Genomic DNA, 26,446 nt, shown 5'->3' with positions numbered 1-26,446 from the left:
CTGTAGGTCAGCAGAGCTTAAGGTTTCAAGGAAAGGAAGCAAAAATTTTCCTGATGGATCACTAGGGGTGATAGTGAGTGGTGTCACTTATATTTCCTCCCCTTGATTCCTGGACTCATGAATCCTACCTATGGGAGAAACACCACCATATAGTGGACGTTGATTCAGAGCATACACAGCCTCCTGGAGAACATTGTCCCAGCCCTGTAAGGTATTGCCACCTGGTTGGCACTATAATCGGATCTGCAAGCGGGCATTCCACCATTCTATCAACTCAGCTGCCTCTGGATGATGAGGAACATGGAAAGACCAGAGAATTCCATGAGCATGTGCCCATTCTCACTTTCATTTGCTGTGAAGTGGGTTCCTTGATCAGAAGCAATGCTGTGTGGAATACCACGATGGTGGATAAGGTATTCTATAAGTCCACATATGGTAGGTTTTGCAGAAAGAAGCATTGCATGCAGAGAATGCAAACCCATATCCGGAGTTCTATCTATTTCAGTGAGAACAAATCGCTACTCTTTCCATGATGGAAGTGGTCCAATGTAATCAACCCGCCACCAGGTAGCAGAGTGATCACTTTGGGGAATAACGCCATATCAAAGACTGATTGTGGGTCTCTGCTGCTGGCAGATGTGGCATCCAGCATGGCCAGAACCAGGGCAGCCTTGGTGAGTGGAAGTCCATGTTGCTGAGCTCATGCATAATCTCCACCCCTACCACCATGCCCGCTTTGTTCATGAGCCCATTGGGCAGTGACAGAAGTGGTTGAGAAAAGAGGATGACTTCTATCTACAGAATGGGTCATCTTATCCACTTGATTATTAAAACTTTCTTCTGCTGAAGTCATCCTCTGTTGAGCATTCACATGAAACACAAATATCTTCACGTTTTTGCCTACTGAAAAAGGTTTATCCACATACCCCTTCACCAGTTTTCCAATCATGCTGCCTCCACGTCCCTGACCATCAGCCAAACCATTAGCAACAGCCCATTAATCAGTATACAAATGTACCTCTGGCCAGTTCTCCTTCCAAGCAAAATGAACAACCAGGTGCACTGCTTGAAGTTCTGCCCACTGGGAGGGTTTTCCCTCACCGCTGTCCTTTAAAGATATCCCAGAATGGGATTGTAATGCTGCAGTCCACTTCTGGGTGGTACCTGCATATCGTGCAGAACCATAGGTAAACCAGGCCTAAGTTTTCTCTTCCTCAGTCAACTGACTGTAAGGAACTCCGCAAAAGGCCATAGCTCTGGTCTGAGAAAGAGATGGTAATGTGGCAGGAGTGGGGCCATGGACATTTGGGCCACTTCCTCACGTAACTTACTTGTGCTTTCACCTGCTTGAGCCCTATCTCTAATATACCATTTCCATTTTATGATGGAGTACTGCTGTGCCCTCCCAACTTTTTATGGCTTGCTGGGTCAGACAACCACCAGATCATGATAGGCAACTCAGGTCTCATGGTAACTTGGTGGCCCATGGTTAAGTGTTCAGTCTCTGAGGTCCAGTAGCAGGCTAAAAGCTGTTTCTCAAAAGGAGTGTAGTTATTTGCAGCCGATGGTAAAGCTTTGCTCCAAAATCCTAAGAGTCTGCATTGTGATTCTCCTATAGGGGCCTGCCACATGCTCCTGACAGCATCCCCACTTGCCACTGACACTTCCAGCACCATTGGATCTGCTGGATCACATGGCCCAAGTGGCAGAGCAGTTTGCACAGCAACTTGGACCTGTCGCAAAGCCTCCTCTTGTTCCAGTCCCCTCTCAAAACTAGCAGCTTTTCTGGTAACTTGGTAAATGGGCCGGAGTAGCACACCCAAATGAGGAATTCATTATCTCCAAAATCTAAAGAGGCCAGCTAGGCATTGTTCCTCTCTTTTGGTCATAGGAGGGGCCAGATGCCACAGCTTATCCTTCACCTTAGAAGGGATATCTTGACACCCCCCCCGCACCACTGAACACCTACCAATTTCACTGAGGTCCCCTGTATTTTTGTAGGATTTAGCTCCCATCCCCTCACTCACAAATCCCTTACCAATAAGTCTAGAGTAGTTGCTACTTCTTGCTCACTAGGTCCAATCAGCATGATATCATCAATATAATAGACCAGTGTGATGTCTTGTGGGAGGGAGAAACGATCAAGGTCCCTGTGGATAAGATTGTGGCATAGGGCTGGAGAGTTGATATACCCCTGAAGTATGACAGTGAACTTATACTGGTGGCCTTGCCAGCTGAATGCAAGCTGTTTTGGTGGTCCTTACTGACAGCTATTGAGAAAAAAGCATCTGCCAGATCAACAGCTGCATACCATATACCAGGAGATGTGTTGATTTGCTTAAGCAGTGATACCATATCTGAAAGAGCTGAAATTGGAGTACCCACCTGTTAAGTTTATGATAATCCACTGTCATCCTCCATATCCCATCTGTTTTCTATACACACCAGATAGGAGAGTTGAATGGGGATGTGTTGGGAATCACTAACCTTGCATCCTTCAAGTCCTTAAGAGTGGCAGTAATCTCTGCACCCCTCCAGGAATATGGTATTGCTTCTGATTGACTATTTTGCCAGGTAGGGGCAGTTCTAGTGGCTTTCACTTGGCCTTTCCTATCATAACAGCACTCAATGCGTGAGTCAGAGAACCAGTGTAGGGTTTCTGCCACTTAGTGAGTATGTCTATTCCAATTAAGCATTCAGGAACTGGGGAAATGACCACAGAATAGGTCCAGGGATCCACTAGACCCACTGTGAGATGGATCTGAGTTAAAACTCCGTTGATCACCTGACCTGTGTAAACCACTACTCTGACTGGTGGGCCAGAGTGACGTTTGGGTCTCCTGGAATTAGTGTCACTTCTGAGCCAGGGTCTAATAATCCCCCAAATGTCTGTTCATATCCTTTTCCCTAGTGCACAGTTACTCTGGTAAAAGGCTATAGGTCTGCTTTGGGAAGATTGGGAGAAAGGTTAATAGCATAAGTTTTGAGCAGCGTAAAAGAGTCCTTCCTCAAGGATACACGGCCCTCCCCTCATTTTAAGGGTTCTGGGTCTGTAAACTGTCTCAAGTCTGGGAATTGATTAAGGGTCTGTGATTCTGTTTTGTAAATTCAAGTTAGACTTCTGTTCACTTGACCTAGAATTCTTCTGCTTATACAGCTCAAACAAGAATTTAGTAGACAGCCCATCTATTTTACTTCTAGGTACCTTGTGATCTACTATCCAATGCCACAAGTCTCTGCACGTCTGATTTTTTTGACTGCTACTTTGAGTCTGCTGTCCATTTTGGTGGCCACACCCACCTTGTCTGTGGTGATTAACTCACCACATGGCTTCTGCCAACTGGGGAACCGATCATCCCCATTGTGTTTAAGGATTCCAGCTCAGAGACAGCAGTTCCCACAGTGATAGCTAACATATAGATTAGGGCGAGTACAGAGCTCTTCAGGGACAGTGAAGCTAGTCTCACAAATTTATTTCTCAAGGTTCTGGTGAAAGATGTGTCCTCTGGACATTCCTGGAGTGTGTGAGCAGATCTTCCATGATAAATCCACTCTAACATGCCCATCTCTCTAGGCCTCTGGATCCCCTCATCTACATTATACCAGGACAGTTCTGGCATTTCTAACTTAGGTAGTATCTTTGCATCTCTGTTTCAACCAACCATCCAAACAAACTGTTAATGCCCTTTCTAACCCCTCAATCTACAACATTGAATGCAGAATCTCTACTTAGTGGGTCCACATTAATAAATTCAGCTTGATCCAATTTTATATTCCTTCTACCATTATTCCACACCCTTACTATCCATTCTCACACATAGTCTCCTGATTTCTGTGTATATAGATTGGAAAACTCATGCAGTTCTTTTGGAGTATCTCATACCTTCTCATGGTTCACATTTTTACTGCATCTTTTGGGGCCTGTTGGGACTTTAGTCTAGTTATAGGTCTTGAAAAAAGAGGGGTGGGAGGGTGGGTCATTAAAAGAAATAGAAGTGTCTTTCAAGCCAATAACCTCAGGGCATTCCATTGTAGTTTCATCTGGTGAAACAGAATTAGTCACTCCAGATAGAGGAATGAGGGCTGTTTCCCTAGGGGAGGTGGTTATAGGATTAGCAGGGAGTGAAGGTGGAGGTTGGATGGGATACTCCTCTGAGGACACTGGAGGCCAGGAACCTGTTTTTCTCAAGGCACTTTGGAGTTTGGGAAGCTCATTCCTCAGGGCACTCCATTATAGGTCTATCTAGCAAAGGCTCAGTAGATTCCAAGGATCCTGTCTGCCCCAGCCATCATTATCAAGCCATATAGCATCATCCTCTGCTTCAGGATCCCATTCTTTTCCAATCAAAGCACTTACTTTAATAGCAGACACCCTGCAAGGTTGAGATTTTAGTTTACCTCATAAATCTGCTGCTGGCACAATGAGGTTTTCTGTCTGCTTTTCAGATATCTCAAGTCTGTAATAACAGGAAGTAAGATTTTCTTTCAGGGCACACTGGAAACTTTTACATTGTTTATATGGTACAAATTTGAAACCTTCAGTTCATCCCTTTCCCTCATTACTGTATCCAGTATATCTAACAACAACCAGCCAACATCATTATAGCTGTTAATTCTACAAAGCTCCGTAAAGATATAAACATTATCACCCAGAGCCTTGCCTCATATATGCGTACAATTAGCAGAATCTAATGGTGATATTTTGAGTATCTCTTTTGCCAACTCACCCCATGGACTGTCAGTGCCATCTTGATTATTGGAAAGAGAGTTATTTGTACCTCTGAGTCTAGTCGGTGTCAAAAACCAGTTGTAAAAACTCATTTTTAAGAGTCTGTTTCTCAAGAACCGCTCCTGGTACCAAGCTGTGTTAGGGTTCTCTAGAGCAACAGAACCAACAGGAGAGATCTGTAAATAAGAGATTTATGAACATGTTTCACACAACCATGGGAATGAAAGAGTACAAGATCCATAGGGCAGGCTGTGAAGCTGGCAACTCTGATGAAGAGTTGGGACAAACTCCACAGGAGAGGCTTGCTGGCTGAAGAAGTAGTGAAAGTCCCTCTTCTTCCTGAAAAGCCTCCAACTGATTTGATTATCTTATTGTGGGAGACACTTAGTTGACTGTGGATGTAGTCAGCCACAAATACAATCAACTGACTGATGATTTAGTATGCCATCCTTCTGGTTTATCAGTTAGCCATGAAATATCCTTCCTTGCAGCAGCGGTTAGGCCAGTACTTGCCTGACCAGACAACTGGGCATAATCATTTGGCCAAGGTTGACATCAGAACCTAACCATGACACTATCCAAATAGATTTACAGAATCAACACATCCCAATAAAAATTCCCATGGCCTACTTTGAAGAAATGGAAAAGCCAATTATTCAATTTGGTCCTGAATAGCAAAAAAAAATCTTGAGAAAGAAAAACAAAGTTAGAGGACTCACACTTCCTGACTTTAAAATATATTACAAAGCTACCATATTTTCCTTCATCTCCTTCAATTGATTTAGAACATTTGTTTGAACTTTTGCAAAAATAGGGTCATGGACCCATGAAGGCGTCACAGACCGGCTCCAAAATGCCCTGGGGGAAGGGATCAGGAAGTGTGCCAAAAACTTCTTTGACCACTCCCCAATCTGTGCTTTCTTAACCTGCCCAGTAGATGCAGCCCTTCAGCTGATCCTTCCCGAGAGCTGTGAGGAAGTGCTGTTTTTAAATCTCCATCCGCTTCCCCAGTGTGTAGGGTGGGTTTGAAGCAATTGCTGCCTGCACCTTTGCCTGGAGTGGGTTGAGACACAGTTCCAAGTGGCACCCAACCCGGATTTGATAATCAGGAACCATGATCAGTTAACCACCATGCCCACCCTGTTCTTGAGGAAGAGGAGTTTTATGTCCCTTTCTGTCCTCAGTGAGCTAGCCAGGGACTGGACCCCAAGGTGGCCCACTGCGAGACTGGGGGGTGGGTGCCAGCAGCTGCCTCCCAGAGAGAGCAACTCTTTGTCCTTTTCTGTTGTTTATTAGCCTTTTTCTCCTAGTCTTCCCTGGATGCTGTACAGTGTTCATTTGGCCTCTGGAACCCCAGAACAGTTGTTGCAAACAGTTCCTGCCAGCTTAATAGCTGCTTTGATGGAAGGGCTGAGTCTTGGAGGTCCCTACTCCGCCATCTTCCCCGGAAGTTCCCCGGGTACACACAGCATTTTATACCTTATTTCCCCCATTAACAGAGAGATTCTTGGACATCTTTCTGTGTTAACTCTTGTAGATTTACCAATTCAGTGGCTGCATGGTATACCATTATATGGATGTGCTATAATTTGAAGCTGCTGACTTCAAATTGAATGGAGGAGGTGAAGTGGAGGTACAGAGCTTAAGTTTTGCTGCCTATGTTTTTCTGCTGTTGTATCTTAAATTTATATTAGGAAAGGAATATAATATAAGCTCATTATAAAAAGTCAAGCAGTGCCAAATATATAAAGTAGAAATAAAAAAAAAAGTCTGTTCTGCCTTTCTCTTCTGATCCCATTTTTTAGAAGTAATGACCTCAGTTAACAGTCTGGTGTTCATCCTTACAGGTATATATATTTTTCATGCTACAGACATTTATTCAGTAAAGTAAATGATAAAATAGAGACTAAAGGCACAGTTTCAAATTTACAATTTTTTTAATGTTGCAAGTTTCTTATATTTATGTGACATAATAATATGACATGATTTAAAGGTAAACAGTGATAAATTAAAAATTATAAACCTTAGAACAACCATTTCATAATAAAACATACAGGAACAAAAAAAAAATGTACAATTTTTCCCAAATCAAATATAAAGCTAAATTTTCAAACAGTTAAAAATCTGAGAAGAAACTATATCTTTATACACTAGCAATGAACATTCTGGAAATGAAATTAAGTAAACCATTCAATTTCCAGTAGCATTAAAAAGAATAAAATACTTTTAAAAATTAACAAGAGAAATGCAAAACATGTACTCTTCAAACTACAAAACATTTGGAAAAAAAAGTAAAGATCTAAATATTTGGAAAGACTTTCCGTATTCATGCATTGGAAGTCTTAATATTATAAAATGGTAATAGTCCCATTTGATAGATTTTTAAAAATATATATTTTTATTGAGAAATATCCACACAAATAAAGTCAACTGTGTTATACCATCAGTGACTCACAATATCACCACCTAGTTGTGTATTTATCATTGTGATTATTTTTAGAACATTTGCATCACTCCAGAAAAAGAAAAAAAAAGAACTCATACATCCCATGCCCCTTACCCTTCCGTCTCATTGACCTGTAGTGTTTCAATCTACTCAGTTTTTACCCTTTATCTCCCCCTATTATTTATCCTTATTTTTTTACTCCTCTGGCTATACCCTGTATAAAAGGAGCATCAGACACAAGGTTTTTACAATCACACAGTCACATTGTTTAAGCTATATAGTCAAACGGTCTTCTTTAAGAATCAAGGCTACTGGAACACAGTTTAACAGTTTCAGGTACTTCTCTTTAGCCACTCCAACACACCATAAACTAAAAAGAGATACCTGTATAATGTGTAAGGATAAGCTCTCGACTCTGAAATCTCTCAACCACTGAGATTTTTTTCCCCCAACCACTTTATTTGAAAATCCGGTTCACTGAGACTTTATTTTATCTTCTTTCTTCTCCCTTTTGGTCAAGAAGGATTTCTCATTCCTATGATGGAGGAGGGAAGAACGGAGGGAAGGAAAGACTTTAGGTGGAAGAATTCTAGGTAGCAAATGTAGAGATGCTTAAATAACTGGTCCTCTAGAAAGACGGAAACATTGTGGCTTTGGGGTTCTCAATAGCAGGAATTCCTGATATCTGTGTACTTTCCATTTCTGTATGTCTGTTCAAGATTCAAATTCCTACAAGAGAGTGTTTGAGTAAGCTAGAGGCCATGTGCTTTTTCGTGATTAAGTGGGTAGAGTCTTGGGTTTCTGTGCCCTGGAAGAATCTCATGGAGTTGGGAGGTACAGTTTTAGAAAGAATGGGATTCCAGGCTGGCGAAACCAAGTGTCAGCCTCAAAATGTCAGCTGTTTTAATCCTACCTTCCTGCTTCCCTCTTAAGGAGGAGATGATCGCCGAGTTCTACTATGGCACATGGAACAAGCCATCCACTCCAGAGTGAAGCCCATACAGCTGAAAGGAGAACATCATTCCAATATTTTTTGTCTGGCTTTCAACAGTGGGAACACCAAAGTATTCTCGGGAGGTGAGAGAAAGAAAGATTTCTACCTTGGGAAATCTAATGTGTCTGGGATTTTAGAGAAAGATTATTCCTTATTTTTCTTTCTTTATCTTATTGAATTGTGGGATTACTATTTTGTGTGCATTATAGCAGTTTAGTACAGGTATTCGGGTAGTGTTTTTTGTTTTCTGTTTAATAGGAGACATATTTCACTCTGCAGTGTGATACATAGAAACACACATGCCTAAAACAAAAGTTTCATGAAATAGTACTTAACCTTACTGTGTGTGGTTCACTCTAATTTTTAAAAAAATTCTGTTTATTCATAAAGATGATGGTTGTGATTCAGATTAGTTGTATGATCCCTGGATCGCTCCTGTTTGAAAAACATTGTATTAAGATGTAATTGGAAAGGCTTGTGCTCAAGCCAACCTCTTGGTTATGGTTTTAGTCAACCACACTCACTTCTGACCACCATATTTCTAGCCCTGACCTCTCTTCGGAGCTGCAGATTTATTCACTGGATGCTTACCTATGTATTCCACAAACAATTTAAATGCAGCAGATGTAAAACCAAGATTATTAGTCCTCTCCTGCACAAAAAAACTTCATCGTATCCCATGGGTTCTCTTTTTCATGTCACCGTACAGCCAATCATTTAAGCTATTAGCTTGAACCTTAAACTGTTGACATTCAGCTGTTTTCAACTTATAAAAATGACAGTTTCATATGGTTCAACCTAATAGTAATATTGTAGTCATCCTCAGTCCCTAAATTTCTTTCATTTACACATCTGGTTAGTTACCAACTCCCATTAGATTTCCTTAAAGCCTTTCATAGTCATCCTTTTAGTTTCTGTTCCCTTTCTATATCCACTCTCCGGATTCAGGTCTTCATCTCTGGCCTGGACAATTATAGTAGTAGTCTGTGACTTCTACTCATTCTCTCTCTAGCCTTCCAATTCTTTGCTTATATAAGTTTACTTTTAAAAATACAGCTTTACATAAATTTTCTTCTGAAAATGTAGTTTTAACCATGTGAAACTTTGACCCCACAGTGCCCACTGGATAAGATCTAAACCCCACTTTACCTGTCATACCTTACCCCCTTCCCCTATGTCATGATTGCTACCACCCTAACATACCTGCCATCTTAGGGGTTCACTACATTGTAATATCTTGCCCTCATACCTTTTGTTCATTCTGTACTTAATTTTTCAGGCCTCACCAAGTCCCCTAAGTCTTTCATTGAAAAAAAATCCTATTTGAGTTTCCCCCTTTCCATAAAGCCTTCCTTCTCCCATCTACTTTTGCCTTGCTCAGGGCAATTATTTACCTTGAGCTATCTGTGTCTTCATAGTTAGACAATACTGTTACCACAAGACCAACTGTCTTTTTGCTGTTAGTTGTTTTTATAATTGCTCTGTGAGTTCCTCAAGGACTGGGCAGAATCTTATTCTTATATCCTCAGATCCAAGCACTGGACCTGATACCTAGAAGGCATACATTATTGATTTAATCAGCGTACATCCACAGTAGAGTTTACAGCCAGGGCTTTGTTTAAAATGACCTGGCCACATCCTTATTGTTACCTTTGCTGTTTAAGTGTCTAATTTTGTACTTTCGTCATGGAGTGGGAAAATTTTTACTTTATGTCTTTTCAAATTTAGTTTTTATTTTTTGGTTATATAAACTATTTGAAAACAGGCCTATATTATGAATGTAGTATTTTTGGACCCCTTGGTAAAATGAGAAATGCAAGAGAAAAAATTGTGGATAAAAATGTGCTCAACATTTATAATCACAATCATCAAATTTTAATGCTAATGAGAGAGCTTAAGGAGGTGACGTTGATGAGAATGTGAATAGTAGTAAACAATTATCGGGGACTTATGAAGAATTACATACATAACAATCCTATGAAGTAAGTAAAATTACCCGTTTTACAGATAAAAAACGAGTTCAAGAGCTTATTCCATGACTCACAGTTAATGAGTGTTTTACTAAAAAAATACTAGGTCAAAGGAGTGAATTGATTAGCCATGATCATTTATTCTTTTTCCTTAATGGCAACGTTTTTTGTATGATCCACTGAATAATGTATTTTGAAAACAGTTATTTTTCTATACCTAGTTGCTATTAAGCTTTAAAGAATTCCCTGTAGAATGTCCTATTTTTAAAAATTATTTTAATACATTTTTTTTCTAGTTAATTCTCTTAATTTGTGTTAACTGACTTTATTCATATTTTCTCCTGAAAACTTTAAAATACTATATTGTGATATGGATGGGGAATACCTACAGAAATGATAAAATGTCTGCTTTTTTCTCTTATAGGAAATGATGAGCAAGTTATTCTCCATGATGTTGAAAGGTAAATAGATTTTTGGCGTGTGAAGATGATTGATTCTGCTTTCATATGAAGAGAGGCAAATTACTCTTTAGGCCAAAATAGTTTTTGTGTTTTGAGGAAAATAAGGTGAAACCAACTGTCCTTTTCTGAAAAAGATTCCTATAATAATTTTGAAAGTCAGGTTTTGATTTATAAAGATTTGATATGAAATCATAGTTTTCAGGTGAAAATTTAGAGAGAGTATGGAAGGGAAGGGAGCATAATACTTAATAATAACAATAGCTAATGTTTATTTAGTTCTTACTATGTACCTGTAAGTGCTTTGTATGTATTAATTCGTTTAACCTTCACAATAATTTCATGAGGAGATACTATTGTGATCTTCACTTCACTACACATGATGAAACTGAGGTCCAGAGATGTTAGGTATTTAAGGTCAAGTGGTACTAGGGTCTGAACCTTGCCAATCTGGCCTCAGAGCTATGCTCTTAATTACCATGCCAAAGTCCCCAGGAGATCCCTCTACTACAGGCATCAGAACTTGCTGCTTTAAAGCTTTCCCTTGCTTATTGGAAATCAAGCACAACCCCCATATCTGTCCACCAGCAAATGTATTCTCTAATAAATGAAAACATAAACTCATCCCTTGAGTCACTTTTAAAAATGCTTATTTAGTACAAAAATGAAACATTATGAAATCTATAAAATGTCTCCTTAATAGTAACATTTTTTTTTTACCTGAAAATTGAATATCAACTTTCTAGGAAAAGACCAACACACATTTTAATATTCTTTGTGTTTAGCTAGATTGAATTTCATTTTTCTAAAAATGAAAGAGAACTACACTGTAGGTACCAGTGTGGGGTACTCTGCACTATGTTTGTGTGTATGTGTGTGCCTGTGTGCCTCTCTCTTGCTCTCTGTTTCTCAGCAGCGAGACCCTGGATGTGTTTGCCCATGAAGATGCAGTGTATGGCTTGTCAGTGAGTCCAGTAAATGACAACATTTTTGCTAGCTCCTCAGATGATGGGCGGGTTCTCATCTGGGACATCCGGGAGTCTCCTCATGGAGGTAGGTCACAGTATAAAAGGCTTTTGGATCAGATTGAAGTTTGATATCAAATTCACTATAGATCCAATTTATGACCTGAGTAAATCTGGGTGAGAGTGATGTAAAGGAAAGGAAAATGTGAAACTCTCACTTGGGGGCATAGATGTATGTCTTAGATTTCATCCTATCCCTAGGTAGTCAGAAGGAAGACACCTCTACTAGCCCTTCTCCAGTTATCTCCCAATCTCCACAAGCCTTATCAGTACTTTGGTGTTTAGTGGCTACATGGAGCAAAAGATGTAGTGCTTTGTTGTGGAGGGAGACAAGCGGGGTAGACAAGGCTGACGTGCACATACTCTTGATTATTTACAGATAATGGATGTATTATCTACCCTAGTTTCACAGATTTTTTTTTTTTTTCTGAATCATGACCCTTGCTGTATATGGGATTTTTTTTTTTTTTTGGTATGGTAGGTCACATTTCATTCTTTTACCATGTGAGTGTCCTGTTATTGCAGCACCATTTGTTGATTTTCGTTTGTTTGGTTTTTGTTTACTTGTTTTGGGGAAAAGTACATGGGCCGGGAATCGAACCAGGTCTCCCACATGGCTGGCAAGAATTCTACCACTGAACTACCCTCACACCCCCCTGTATATAAGATTTTAAAATGATGAATAAAGGGGACTGTCTGTGTCACTTTCTCCTCCAAGTGTGCTCTTTGAGTCCCTGAAATGTGAAATGAAGAACTAGTCCCCTTGAACTTCCAAAATTCTTCAGGAAATGCATCATCTCAGCTTATTTCCTGCAAAGAGAATTCTCTTTAAATCTGCCTGTCTTCAAAGGTCCTTTCCTCCATTAGTGTCCTCAGTGCCATTGCCACCCCCATAGTTGGTACAACTCTGTAATGATTATAACTGTGATGTTGAATTACTAGTCTGCCTACATTGTCTTCCCTGTTATTTGCTGGCAGGATCTGGTCTTTTTGTTTTTCTGTATTCTTAACATTTAATAATTTAGCCTTGCTCATCATTGAGGTTCAGGCTACAAGAGGAGCCTGTACTCAGGGTCAGGCAGACAAAGAAGCAGCAAGCAGTAACTGATCGAGTCACTGTGTGCTTGGTAGGTGAGATTCTCCTTTTTCTGCACTGAACTGCCTGATGACTGAAATGACTGAATGCTTCACCTGCCTGGAGGCCTGTGCATTATTGAAGTATGGAAATCATTTACTGGAAAAAACTCTTTTCATTACTTCTCATGGGTTCCACAATGTCCTCCAGTTATCAAAGTGATTCCTTTCTTACCTAGAGTGTGCAGATATGTCCTCCAGTTATCAATGTGATTCCTTTCTTACCTGGAGCATGCTGATATATACAGAAGGCTACAGAGTTTCTAGGGGAAGTTGACTGAATGCAAGAGAAGTGCAAGTTACTGGGAGTAAAATCATAAATTCTGGGCCATGGTGGCTCAATGGTAGAGTTCTTGCTTGCCATGAGAGAAGACCCGGGTTTGCTTCTTGGTGCCTCCCCATGTGAAAAAAAAAAATCATAAATTCTAGACTGAGACTATTTTCTTCACTTGTACCCTTTTTAATTTAGCAAGCAATATGAACCAGAAGGAAAACTGCAGTATGATTTTGCAGTAGCCTTCATTAAATTCTACGTGCATTTTTAAAACTTTTACTTTCAGGGAGAAAATTTGACTTCCCAATGTTGAGAATTCCTGATATTCTCACAAGCAGTGGGGACAACCAAAGCAATAGGCCGAGCCCTCAGTCTTGGAGTTTGTTCATATGAAGCTTATCCCCACAAAGGGTAGGCTAAGCCTACTTAAAATTAGGCCTAAGAGTCACCCCCAGAGAACCTCTTTTGTTGCTCAGATGTGGCCTCTCTCTCTCAGCCAACATGACAAGCAAACTCACTGCCCTCCCTCTCTCTATGTGGAACATGACTCCCAGGGATGTAAACCTTCTTGGCAATGTGGGACAGAAATCCTAGAATGAGCTTAGACTCAGCATCAAGGGATTGAGAAAACCTTCTCAACCAGAAGAGGGGGAAGAGAGAAATGAGACAAAATAAAGTGTCAATGGCTGAGAGATTTCAAACAGAGTCGAGAGGTTATCCTGGAGGTAATCTTTACGCATTATGTAGATATCACCTTTTTAGTTAAGGTATATTGGAGAGGCTGAAGGGAAGTACCTGAAAATGTAGAGCTGTGTTCCAGTAGCCATGTTTCTTGAAGATGATTGGATAATGATATAGCTTTTGCAGTGTGACTGTGTGATTGTGAAAATCTTGTGTCTGATGCTCTTTTTATCTACAGAATGAACATATGAGTAAAACATATGGATTAAAAATAAATAATGGGTGAAGCAAATGCTAAAATAGGTTAAGTAGATTGAAATGCTATAGTGATCGATGAAAGGGAGTGGTAAGGGGTATAGGAAAAAATAGGGGAAACAAAGGCTAAAATATTATTGGGTAGATGGAAATATTAGCAGTCAATGAGAGGGAGGGGTGAGGGTTATGGTATGTATTAGTTTTTTTCTTTTCTCTTTTTATTTTTCTAAATTGATTCAAATGTTCTAAGAAATGATGCTATTGAGTTTTTGATTATATACCAAGAATGGAATGATCATATGGTAAGAATGTTCGTGTTTGTGTGTTATGTTTAAAAAATTTTTTTTAATAAAAAAATTAAAAAAAAAACACTAGTGCAATAAAGAATAGGTTAAAAAAAAAACTTTTACTTTCTAAAACCAGTAAATTTGGATTAAAGATATAATCCAACCAGTAATTGGCTGTGAAGTTTTTCAGCTGATGGAATTCAATTTTCCTGAGTGTAAAACTGTTTACCTTCCCATTTAAGTAACCATTTTGTATTGTCACAGGATCTGAATAGGTGTCATATGTACTTCTGAGTGCTATAGCTTACAATGTGGATAAATGTTTTAAGCTGCCTTTTTTCAGATTGTGTGCACAGAAAGTGTGTTCAAGGGCTTGTAGGACCTTATGAGTAAGGGTGACTGCTGGGATGATGTACTGTGTTCAGGGTGGTTATTAAATGTGCTCCTACTCACATTCACACTCTTGCTTGTCTGCCTACCACTGGCTCAAAGATGCCTGGAATGAACTGATCATAATTTCTCTCCACAGAGCCCTTCTGCCTGGCAAACTACCCATCAGCCTTTCACAGTGTCATGTTTAATCCTGTGGAGCCCAGGTTACTGGCCACAGCCAATTCAAAGGAAGGAGTGGGACTCTGGGATATTAGAAAACCTCAGAGGTGAGCCACCTTTATTTATAAAGTGTTAAAACATTCCCCCGCCTCATCTCATGTAATGTGATCAGCCTGCAGGGATTGTGAGAACCTGTTTGCAGTTGATCTCATAAGGGTGTCTCCTAACTTGTACCATGTCACTGAAGCCAGGGAGTTGTCTTTCCTGGGGCAGACAATGTGAGAAATCCATCCTTCTGGATGAGTAAGAATCATAAATCGTCATCTGGAATCAAGAAAGGGTCAATTCTCCATAGCTCAAATATCCCTAAAGAGTTGGAGAAAGCTCAAAGGATGCAGTTATACAGAGAAGGTAGGGTTTAACAAACAAGTATGATTGCTGAATCATTATATTGATATTTCTTTTAGTCTCTGGTATCTTAGAACAGCTAGAAATAAAAACCTAAAATTGTGGAATTGTAACCCATACCAAATTCTGAAATCTGTTCTATAGCTAATTGTTGCAATGTGCTTTGAAAACTACTGCTTTTTTCTTTCATTGCTTTGCATATATGTTATATTGTGCAATAAAAAAGTTTTTATTAAAAATAAAAGAAAGAAAGAAAAAGAAAGGGTCAATTCTAGGCAAACTGATGAAGTGGAAAGAGCTTCCCTTCAGTTCTGCCTCCCTTTCTTAGGCCCAGTCTATACCAGATGCATGGCAGCTTTTCCCAGGAAGAAAAGAGATCTGCCAAACTCATTGATACTGAGTTAGGGCTTTATAACACCAAACTGGAGGGTTGTCCTAGATGGGCTTTAGGGAGACCAGATCCCTCAAAATTTTATGGGTATTTTATTAGGATTCATGTAAGGTGCATTTTTCTGCTTAGGGGGTTCATTTGCTTTTCTCAGTTACTCAAAAGGACCCATTTGAGACAACAAAAGTTTAAAAACCACTGCACTAAGGTGTTAGGGACCTATTGTATTTCCCTTTCTTTTTGAGTTATTAAAAGAGTACACTTAGGACAATCGTGAACCAAGGTACAAATCACCAGAGGGAGTATTTCAGGTGTCATTAAGAGAAGTGTGTGTGTGTGTGTGCGTGTACGTGTGCGTGTGTGTTTCAGGTGTCATTAAGAGAAGTGTGTGTGTGTGTGTGTGTGTGTGTGTGTGCGTGTGTGTGTGTGTGTGTGTGTGTGTGTGTAGTAGGAAGCTTTTTCCATGCTTCCTAAATCCCCTGGAAACAACCCTTCATGGCACTGGTACGTAAAGCTGGCCTTGCTTTTAAGCTTAAATGCATAGCTAGTCCTCTGGGAATGCTACAAGGGAGGAAATTTTCCACTTCGTAAAGCAATATTGCCGAAGAATATCATGGAGAGCAAGTGAGGTTATGATTCATTTCATGGGCCTCATATGAAAAGGGCAGTTAAGTACAGAGGTTTATCTTCCTTGCTAATTTTTAATCATAGCTTTTTATCTCCACGGGGCAATTAGAGGGGATTGAAGCTATTGCAGGAGATTTTTGTAGCCCAGAGGAAGGTACCTGATGTTGAGAAGGGCTCTCTGAAGTTCCACAGGGCAACAGATTTTTTCTGCCCTCTCTGTTGCATAAACACCTGGCTCTTGCTTTTCCATGTTGCTGAAAAGCATCTAGGTTAGGAACCCTATTGTGACTGCGCTGTGTGCTTAGAGAGGTTTGCTTGCTGCCAGGAAGGCAACCTCTGTGTTTAACTACAGCATTCTCTGCCACTTCAGGCTCTTTAGGAACAACTGTTCTGCCTAATCCATATTACAAAAGGCAAGATTTGTACTTACTATGCCAACTGTCTCCTCCCTACCTGCTATCTCCCATACTTATAATTGCAATGAACAGTTGGCAACTGGAGTAGGGCACTGATTATTCATCTCCAATGGAAAGCTTGAGTAATACATGATGTCAGCAGTGCCTTGAAAGAAGAGGGGGTGTGAGTGTTTTATTCTCCTCTTCATTCTCCCCCAGTCTCCTCCATCAGTTTCCTACTGTACATTGTATTTGGGCCTTGTTTCCCTTTCCATTTGTCTCCTTTTGGTTTCTTATTTAAAAATTCTCAGTGAGGATTATTGTTTATTCTTTATAATAATGTTTATTAGATTTAGGGATTTATGTTGAAAAATGTAATGAAAACAAAAAAAAAAGAAAAAATTCCATCTTCAGATTATCTGTTACTTTTATGTTTTTTAAATATTTATATGTTATATGATTCTTTTCCTACCCAGTCTCTAGTCACTTTTGCAAAGTTAAACACAGCCAACACTTTCTTATGTATCTTTCTAGAATACAATTTAATGTATATATCAACATGTACATGTATCCTTTTAAAAATGTAAAGAAACCATGTAATTATGCTCACTGTTCTCAACCTTTTTTTATCAGTTAATATGTCTTGGGGTTCTTTTCATGTTAACACTTATAGAACTAGCTCATTTTTTTAATGGCTATATGGTATTCCATTTATGTCATGTACCCAGCAACCAGGACTTCTTGTTTCCAGCTTTTGCCTTTATAAATAATGCTGCACCAAATCTGGTTACACATGTATCTTGACCTATTTTTGCAAAAATATCTGTAAGGAATTGCTGCATTGAAGAGTATATATATTTGAATTTTTTTACAAAATTGTCACTAATTTACAAACCTATGAGCTGTATACTTTCACAAACAGACTTTTTGTGTATACTTTCACAAACATTTTGTGTATACTTTCACAAACAGACTTTCACAAACATTTAAATTTTTCCTAATCTCATAGGGGAAAACAGTATTTTCTTGTTTTGATTTCCCCTTCAATTATGAGTGAGGTTATATGGTTTCTTTGGTAACCTATAGTTTTCAAAGCCCATATGGGAAAAAATCGTCTATGAAGTCTAATTGGCAATCTTGACTGAATGAATACTTTCTTGTACTGAAAGGAGGTGCCAAGTGCCATGGGGACTAGTAATAGTTTTGCCTAGTTTCTTTCAACTCTTTTAAAGTTCTGTGAGGTTTTTCTTGGTATGAGGCAGAAAAGAGGCATGAAATACTCTTGGAGTATTTTTCTTAAATTCACATCCACTGGTGGTTGGGGATTGAATTGCAGATCTTTTCTGTTTGAATTCCCTCAGTACAAATTGGTGTGGGGGAGGGAGAGAGAGCCCTTTGTCTTCTCCTTGCAGGATTAATTGTGCTGAGTTGCAATAGCTGATTTGTCCCCTGAGTACAGCTGCCTAGAAACCCCGACCCAGATCTTGGGGCAATTCTGAATCCACTGGGAGAACAAGCCTAGAACAGAATAGATCTGTTTCAGGGCTCTTAAAGTCTAGGGAGAGATTTTAGGAGATCTGTGGATCTCTTAAAATTGCAGGTAAAACTGTGTGTGCTTGTGTATCAGAGTGAACATGCATGTGGTAGGAGAGGGAGAGAGCTTTTAGTAGCTTTTCATAGTTAAATTCATGACTCCAAAAGCATGAGTCATTCCATGTTCTGGAGATTGTAGGTTTAGAGTCTATCATGGCTCCTTGCCAGGCTTATACGTGTCTTCCAATTTATAATAACTTGATCATGTGGGTGAATTTTTGGCCTACTCAGAAAGGGTACTGACCTCCTAGAAACAAATATAATTTCTTTGTGTCAATGAGGGGGATTTACCTTGGACCCCTTTTCCTTCTGCACATGACCTATGGATTATTCCATGCTTGAATGCTTCTCTGGCCTTACCCAAAGTCTACGCTGTACCTCTCTAGTTTAGCTTGGTAGCATGTAAGTATATGAGCAGGATCACCTCCTAGGTTATAGATTAGAAAAGATACTTTTGTCTCACTGTTGCCTTGAAATAAACTGAGTAGAGGGCTGGCAGGTAGCATAAAATGTCAGTCCTAGAAGGAACTGTAATCATCTGATCTGACTTCCTTACTATACAGCTTAAGAAATCAGCCCAGTGACGTAAGGGGAGACAGAAGAGCTTGGTGGTTTAGAGTGTAGGATTTGTAATCAAACTTCCTGAGTACAAACCCAGGCAGTACACCTTAGCACTTCTACTTCAGCATGTTACTTTACCTCTTGGTGCCTCATAATAATGAAAAAATGCAGCTAATATTTATTAAGCACTTACTATGTGCCAATATTTGAGAATTATATAAATTACGTTCTTTAAACCTTAGTTTAATTTAGTTTTCTTTCATCTAAACCTCCTTGCAATAGAACTTTTTCAGGATACCTCTCACAAGCTTCTCCAGTATAGACCTGCCCAAATCTGGAGTCTGGGTCCTTTAGGCTTTTTGCCTATAAAAGTTAAACATCTTTTCACTCCCTGTTGACCTAGCCCCTGTCTACATGCTGACTTTCCAAACTTCTTGCTCTCCTAACCTTGGAAACCAGTATGTGTTTCTTTTGCTGAAAAGCTTTAGAGCAAATGTTGCAAACTAGCTGCCCACAGTCCAAATTCAACCCACAGAAATATCTTATTTGGCCTACACAGTCCAAATTCAACCCACAGAAATATCTTATTTGGCCTACAGGGCTTTGGAAAATTATACAAAAATCCTGATTTCTAACTTCTTTTGAAAAAGTAAAAAATATCATTGGATCTTTATTCTCATATGGCAACAGCTGAAGCTGAGTCATAGGTTCTTTAAACATTTATGGTGTGTTAAGAGTCCTGCCATACTTTGCTTGTCTTACACAGGTTTGCTTCCCTCATTTGTATTACTTGCCTGGCCCTGTAGGCATTGGAGTTTGAAAGGTCTGCTTTGGGTAGTAGTGAACAGGTCATACTCGGGGATATATGAGTATAGGTGACTGGATGGGAGAGGAAATTTCACATGTATAAGTTAAGTATGCTTTTCATGTTTGAACAAGCTTTCATTAAGCTCTTTTAGACTTACCCCCATGTCCCTGTACAACACCCTGTTTATGTCTTTAATCCATCCAAAGTATACAGTCAGTGGCTCACGGCACGGTATCATCATATAGCTGTGTATTCATCACTACAATCAATTTTAGAATATTTTCATTACTCCAAAATATATATAATAAAATAAAACAAAAATAAAGCAGAACATACAAAACATCTCATACCTTTTATCACCCCTATTATTTATTTATTTTGTCTTTACTTTATTACTCATCTGCCCATACATTGGTTAAAGGGAGTGTCAGTCACAAGGTTTTCACAATCACACAGTCACATATTAAAAGATATATAGTTATACAATCATCATCAGGAATCAGATCTACTGGAATAGTTTCAGATGTTTCCTTCTAGCTATTCTAATGCACTAGGAACTAAAAAGGAATATCTATATAATACATAAGCATAACCTTCAGCATGACCTCTTGACTCTATTTGAAGTCTCTTAGCCACTAAAACTTTATTTTGTTCCATTTTTTTCCCCCTGTTGGTCATGAAGGCATTCTGAATCCCATGATGCCTGGGCCCTGCTCATTCCTAGGAGTCATGTTCCATGTTACCAGGGAGACTTACACCCTTGGGAATCATATCCCGTGTAGGGAAGAGGGTAGTGAGTTTATTTACAGAGTGGTCTCAGAGAGAGAGAGGCTACTCTGGGGTGGCTCTTAGGCATAATTATAAGCAGGCTTAGCTTCTGCTTTGCTGGAATAAGTTTCGTAATGGCAAGCCCCAAGTTTGAGGGCTTGGCTTATTAAATTGGGAGTCCTTAATGCTTGTGAGAATATCAGGAATTCCCAAGGTGGGGAAGTTTAATATTTCCTCCTTTCTCTCCAGTTCTCAAGGGGACTAACCATTTCTTATAAGAGTTGGAAGGGAGCTAAAGAATCTGGACTTTGTCTTGTTTTTCTAACACAATGCTTAGTCCCCAAATTGAGACTCCTCTGGAGGAAACCAAATTGTTGGACAACCTGAAAAAAAAACGTAATCTGTGACTGAACAAATTTATTTTTCCAGAATATGATTCACCACCACACTTCTTTGACTTGAAAAATAGATATTGGTTCAGTATAAATGGTAAAACTTCCTTCCCTTTTTGGACATTCAAAATTTTAAACATTTTTCCCCAGTCCCTCAAAGGGACTTTGCAAATACTTTTTTTATTTTCTGACCAAGATACTCTGGAATGTATTGAGGTATTACATTAAACTACACAGAATAACAAGATCTCATTCCATGTAAATATAAGTCAACTGACCATACAGGTTAAATTAGATGGTATGCTACAGAAAATATAAATTGTGTACCAAATAATCACTTCTTCCTTTGATCTCACACAGACATTGAGCTTTAAAATACAGTCAGTATCATCCTTTACCCTGTATTTACCTTAGTCCTCACCAGGTATTTACATTAGTCCTAACCAGGTAGTATGTCTTGCTAAGAGTATTGCAGTGGTCTCTGAAGAGTTTCATAACTGAGATTCTCTGATGTCTAGGGAATTGAGGGAAAGCAAAATCCTCCTACTGTCACTCTGCTTGTCTAATTCTTTTCATTGCTTGTTTTAACTATCTGCTCACTTACTACCCTTCTCTCTTCTAATCTCTTCAGTTTCTGTCAGGAACAGTTAGTTCCATGACAGGTAACAGCGTCTTGCTTTGACAAGGATAATAGGTGTTTTTTTTCCTTACTCAGTAATAAAACTGGGGCTAAAGCCAGGAATTCCTATAAAGGCTTACCTTGCAAGATGGTGCTTTTATATGTGTGTAATTGACATATCTGAAAGTGGGCAGTAATTCCAAATTCCTACTATCACAGAGAAATTGCTCTTAAGAACTCACCTGGCTCTTAGGTGCCTCTGGTTTAAACATTTTTTGTTCTGTGGGACCTGTGCCCATCCTCCTCTTAAAGAGGCCAAATTAAGTGTAACTTCTTGCCTTCTGAAGCAGCCAGACAATCTTTGCCACATTGCATTTAAACTTCAAATGTTGGAAAAGGTATTCATGTTTTGATGTTTGTTGAAATTTTAAAGAATGAGGCTCTATTGGCCTTGGCTTCCTTCCTCTCTGAATGCAAGGCCATCAGGGTAGACAAAGATTTCTTAAACAGGACATAGAAGGCACTATACATAGAAGGAAAAAACCATTAAATTGGATTTTATTTATCAAAGACACCATTAAGTGAGTAAAAAGATAAACTTACCGGCTGGGAAAAAATATTCATAACACGTACATTGAACAAGGATTCATATCCAGAATATGCAAAGAACTTTAAGTTAGAAAGAAAGAGATAACCCTACTTTAGAAGTTGGCAAACATGTTGAATAGGTGCTTCATAAAAAGATATCCAAACAGCCAATAAGCATTTGAAAGGTACTCAAGTTCATCAGAGAAGTACAAATTAAAACTACATCACTATTACCCAGAATGGTTAAAATTTTAAAATCTGATAGTGTCAAGTGTTGGTAAGGATATGGAGCAAATGAAACTTTCATACATTTTAGGTGAGTGTAAATGAGTACAACCACTTAGGAAAACTATTTGTCTGGATCTACTAAACTAAACATATAACTCCATGACCCAGCAATCTTACTATTTCTAAGAAAAATTTCCTATTTCCTTCAAAGGTGTAAATAAGCATTCTCACAGTAGCTTTATTCATACCAGCCCGAACTGGAAACAACCCAAATGTCCATCAAAGGAGACTGGATAAATAAATTGTGGACTAGCCCTACAATGACATTACACAGACATAAAAAAGAGTAAACGCAGATAAACACATTGACATGGATGAATCACACAGCTATAGTGTTGAATGAAAAAAACTAGGAACAAAAGAGTATATACTATATGATTCCATTTGTATTTCGTTCAAGAATAGGCAGGCTATAGAAATAAGAATAGTGGTTACCTCTGGGTAAGATATTGATTAGAAAAGCATGAGGGAAACTTGTGGGATTCTATATTTTGATCTGAGTGATAGTATCATGGCTATATACTTAGGTAAAAATTGACTGAGCTCTGTGCTTAGAATTAGTGCATTTGATTGTATTATTGATTATTATTGTATATCTTAGCTTCTTTTTTTATTAATGTTTATTTAATCATTCAAATTGAAATTCCAGAGTCCTATTTGACTCCTGTCTCTTTTTCTCTGTGCCGTAGTCAGTCAGCTTTGAATGGTGTTAGTGCCTGGCCACTCTTTTCAGTTTTTAATGCTCCTCCCTCATTTCAGATTCCCATCAGTCTTTTTATAAGATATTGGCTGCACAACTTCCCTGGCTGTCTCCTGCATCTGACACATGGCACTTATCTTAAATATCACTGTTTTCATTCCCCTACCCAGGAACTTTAATGGCTTCTCATTATCTTTATTCATGGCCATAAACCCAGAACCTATAATGTGGAATGCTCCAAAAACAAATTTCTTGGATGAATTCATGACCTACTTTACCTGATAGAATCCAAACTCCATAAGCAAGCAGTTTGTCCCTTCTCTTATATCAGTCTGCTTCTCCCCTTGTACTCCTCCCCTCATATATATCTAATATATGGACACATATATATCTAGAGGAGAATTACTCCTTTTCCCTTGACTTTTCTCTCTATTATTCAAATCTTAGTTATCCTCCAAGGTCTAAGGCCAAATGACAGCCCAGCAGGGAAACTTTCTCTGCTACATCCCCGTGACATACTTCTGTTACTTGACTCACCATGTCCCCAATACTTAGCATAGTTTTAGCACAGAGTGTGTATAAGAATGAATACTTGTTGAATGAATGGAGATTTCCGTTATTTAGAGCTCTATGTACTTGTGGTCTATGGCATTCATGTTACATGTCTCATTTGCTGCATACCATCTTTAAACATGAATATATCCTATCTCTCCAGCTAGATTAGTACTATGTCTTTGATTTCTTTCCCATCACCCATAAATTGCTGCTTACAGAGGAGATACTTGTCCTAACTGTTTATTATGCATTATGTTTTTCTGTGGATTTCCAAGGACAGAGCCATGTTTTATTCATCTTTAATCTCTAGTACCTAACACAATACATGGAACATTATGGACCCTTAGTGAACTGAATAGTGAAAGAATGTTGTGCTATATACTCATCTTAAAATAGTATTTTCAAAGCCAATTTTCTATTATGTTTTCTGGACATATTAATTCCCTGATTGTAACAGCATGGATCAAAATGTTGTACCTACGGTGTAAATTCTTCAGAAAATATTTTAAGAGTTCTTGCTGGGTTTTGAAATCTTCTTTCAGAATTACATGGGAGCAAGCCTGGTATGCTGGTGAAGTTGCTTTTTGGCTTTATGGCCACATGATGGAGCAGTAGACTCAGTTTTGCCCACTGGGAGACACCAGGTCCCTTGAATTCTAACACAGTGATTGGGAGCATCTTAACCTGGGGAGCTGGTTAAATTGCCCCTTCCTGGAACACCTACTCAGAGATTGAATTATTGGTCTGAGGTGGGAACTATGAATCTTTCCTTTTAAACAAATACCTCAGATTTAGCAACTTTCCTTATCCTACAAGATGGAAGCTGTGGTTATTCAGAGTGTGGTTGATTTTGCTATAGCCTTCACTCCCACCTGGGGTCTTTGGCCTTTAGACCAGAGCTTCTTTTTGTCCATTTCTTCTCACCAAACACAAATGTGCTTTTCAGAGCAAGAGACTTAGTTTCAGACCAGAGCATCTGAAAAATGTCTGGTGAATGGATGGTATTTTTGGAAGCATGTACCATTTCATGTCCTTTCTTTAATACACCCCAAGTCCAGTTACCAAAACTCTTAATCAAGTGGACATTGTATGTTTCAAATTAAATGTTGACTTTTCTCTTAAAATTTCAAATATATGTAGAATAGTAAAAGGAACCCCCTCTAACCTTTCACCAATTTTAATAATTATCAACTTTTGGACAGTCTTGTTATATTTATTCCTCATCTGTAAACCCCTTCCTCAATTATTTTGAAATAATTTTCATATATCATTTCCTCCATAAATTCTTTAATATGTATCTCTAAAAGATAATTTTTTAAAAATTGAGATGCAATTTATATAACTTAATTAACCATTTTAAAGTGAACACTCTATGGCATTTACAGTGTTGTGCAATCACCACTTCTGTCTAGTTGCAAAACATTTTCATCAACCCAAAATAAAACCCTCTACCCAATGAGTAGTTATTCTGCATTTTCCCCTTCCCATAGCCCTTGACAACCACCGGTCTCCTTCTGTCTCTATGAATTTACCTATTCTGGATATTTCATATAAATGAAATCATACGATATGTGACCTTTTGTGTCTGGCTGGCTTCTTTCACTTAATGTAATGTTTTCGAGGTTCATCCACACTGTAGCAAGTATCAGTACTCCATTGCTTTTTATGGCCAAATACTATTCCATCGTGTGGGTATACCACATTTTGTTTATCTGTTCATCTATTGGTAGGCCTTTGGGTTGTTTTCATCTTTAGACTATTGTGAATACTCCTGCTGTGAACATTCATGTCTGAGCATTTGTTTGATTTGCAGGGTCATACGGTAATTCTATGTTTAACTTTTTGAGGAACTGCTAAACTATTTCACAGCAAGATAATTCCTTTTAAACATATTTATTTAAATGTTAAACATATTTGTTTAGAAGTTAAAAATTTCTAGTTGTTGTCTCCTTTTATTTTAAAATACTGACTGGCAGACTTCTTAGCTTTTAAAATACAAGTAAATTCTGGCAAAGATCTGGAGAAAATGAATCATATATATTGCTGATGGGAATGTATAATGGTAAAGTCCCTCTGAAAATCAGTTCAGCAGTTCTTTTTAAAGTAAAAATGACTTAACTTATGATCCAGCAATAACACTGAGATGAAGACATTTTCACACACAGACTTATACACAAATGCTCATGGCAGCTTTATTCATAATAGCCAAAAGCTGGAAACTCCCCAAAAGTCTTCCAGTGGATGAATGGTTATGTAATCTGAGATAATTGCATACCATGGAATTCTAATCAAGAGATAAAAAGGAATGAACTATTGATACACACAACAACTTAGATGAATCTTAAGAAAATTATACTGACTTCAGTCTCAAAAGGATACATATGGCGTGATTCCATTTATGTAACAGTCATGAAATAATATAGAGATGGAGAACAGATTAGTGGTTGCCAGGGGTTCGGGATAGAGGTAGGAGGGATAGATGTGACTATAAAACTGTAGCATGAGGGGGTCTTATAATGGTATTATAGTTATGTATCTTGGTTGTGGTGGCGGTTACATGAAGCTACATATGTAATAAAATTGCACACACACATACACAAATATGATTGTATGTATAACTGACAAAAATCTGAAAAAGCTTTGATTATACCAATGTAACTGTCCTGGTTTTTAATATTATAGTTTTGCAAGATGGTGACGTTGGAGAAGGCTGGGTGAACAGTGCATGGGCCCTCCTTTAACATATTTTTGCAAAGTTCTCTGAATCTATAACTGTTTCAAAATAAAAAGTTAAAATACAAATAATTCATATTCATCTTTTAAAAACGGTTGATAAAGCCCAAGTCCCCTCTTACTGCCTCTTTCAGTCTTGGTCCGCAGTTCCCTCCCCTGGGGTAATGACTATAATGAGTTTGTAGTATATGCTTCTTGGATTTTTTCTTTGTTTTTAT

General features: G+C 38.6%; 1 protein-coding gene across 6 annotated transcripts in view; it reads left to right on the top strand.

The window, feature by feature from the left end:
• DCAF5 (DDB1 and CUL4 associated factor 5) overlaps positions 1–26,446 on the top strand; it is a 121,516-nt gene that overhangs the window by 45,539 nt on the left and 49,531 nt on the right. For 5 of the 6 annotated variants that reach the window (XM_077122828.1, XM_077122826.1, XM_077122829.1 and 2 more), the window contains exons 2-5: positions 8,109–8,252; positions 10,564–10,600; positions 11,511–11,650; positions 14,783–14,912. In XM_077122828.1, the coding sequence (XP_076978943.1) occupies positions 8,141–8,252; positions 10,564–10,600; positions 11,511–11,650; positions 14,783–14,912 (419 nt within the window). In that variant the 5' untranslated portion in view covers positions 8,109–8,140. The remainder of the gene's footprint in view (positions 1–8,108; positions 8,253–10,563; positions 10,601–11,510; positions 11,651–14,782; positions 14,913–26,446) is intronic. The other variant, XM_077122827.1, reaches the window with a different exon arrangement.

This window comes from Tamandua tetradactyla, chromosome 12 (genome assembly GCF_023851605.1).
Source record: "Tamandua tetradactyla isolate mTamTet1 chromosome 12, mTamTet1.pri, whole genome shotgun sequence".
In the NCBI taxonomy this organism is placed as follows: domain Eukaryota; kingdom Metazoa; phylum Chordata; class Mammalia; order Pilosa; family Myrmecophagidae; genus Tamandua; species Tamandua tetradactyla.
This window is presented reverse-complemented; position numbering and strand designations above follow the sequence as displayed.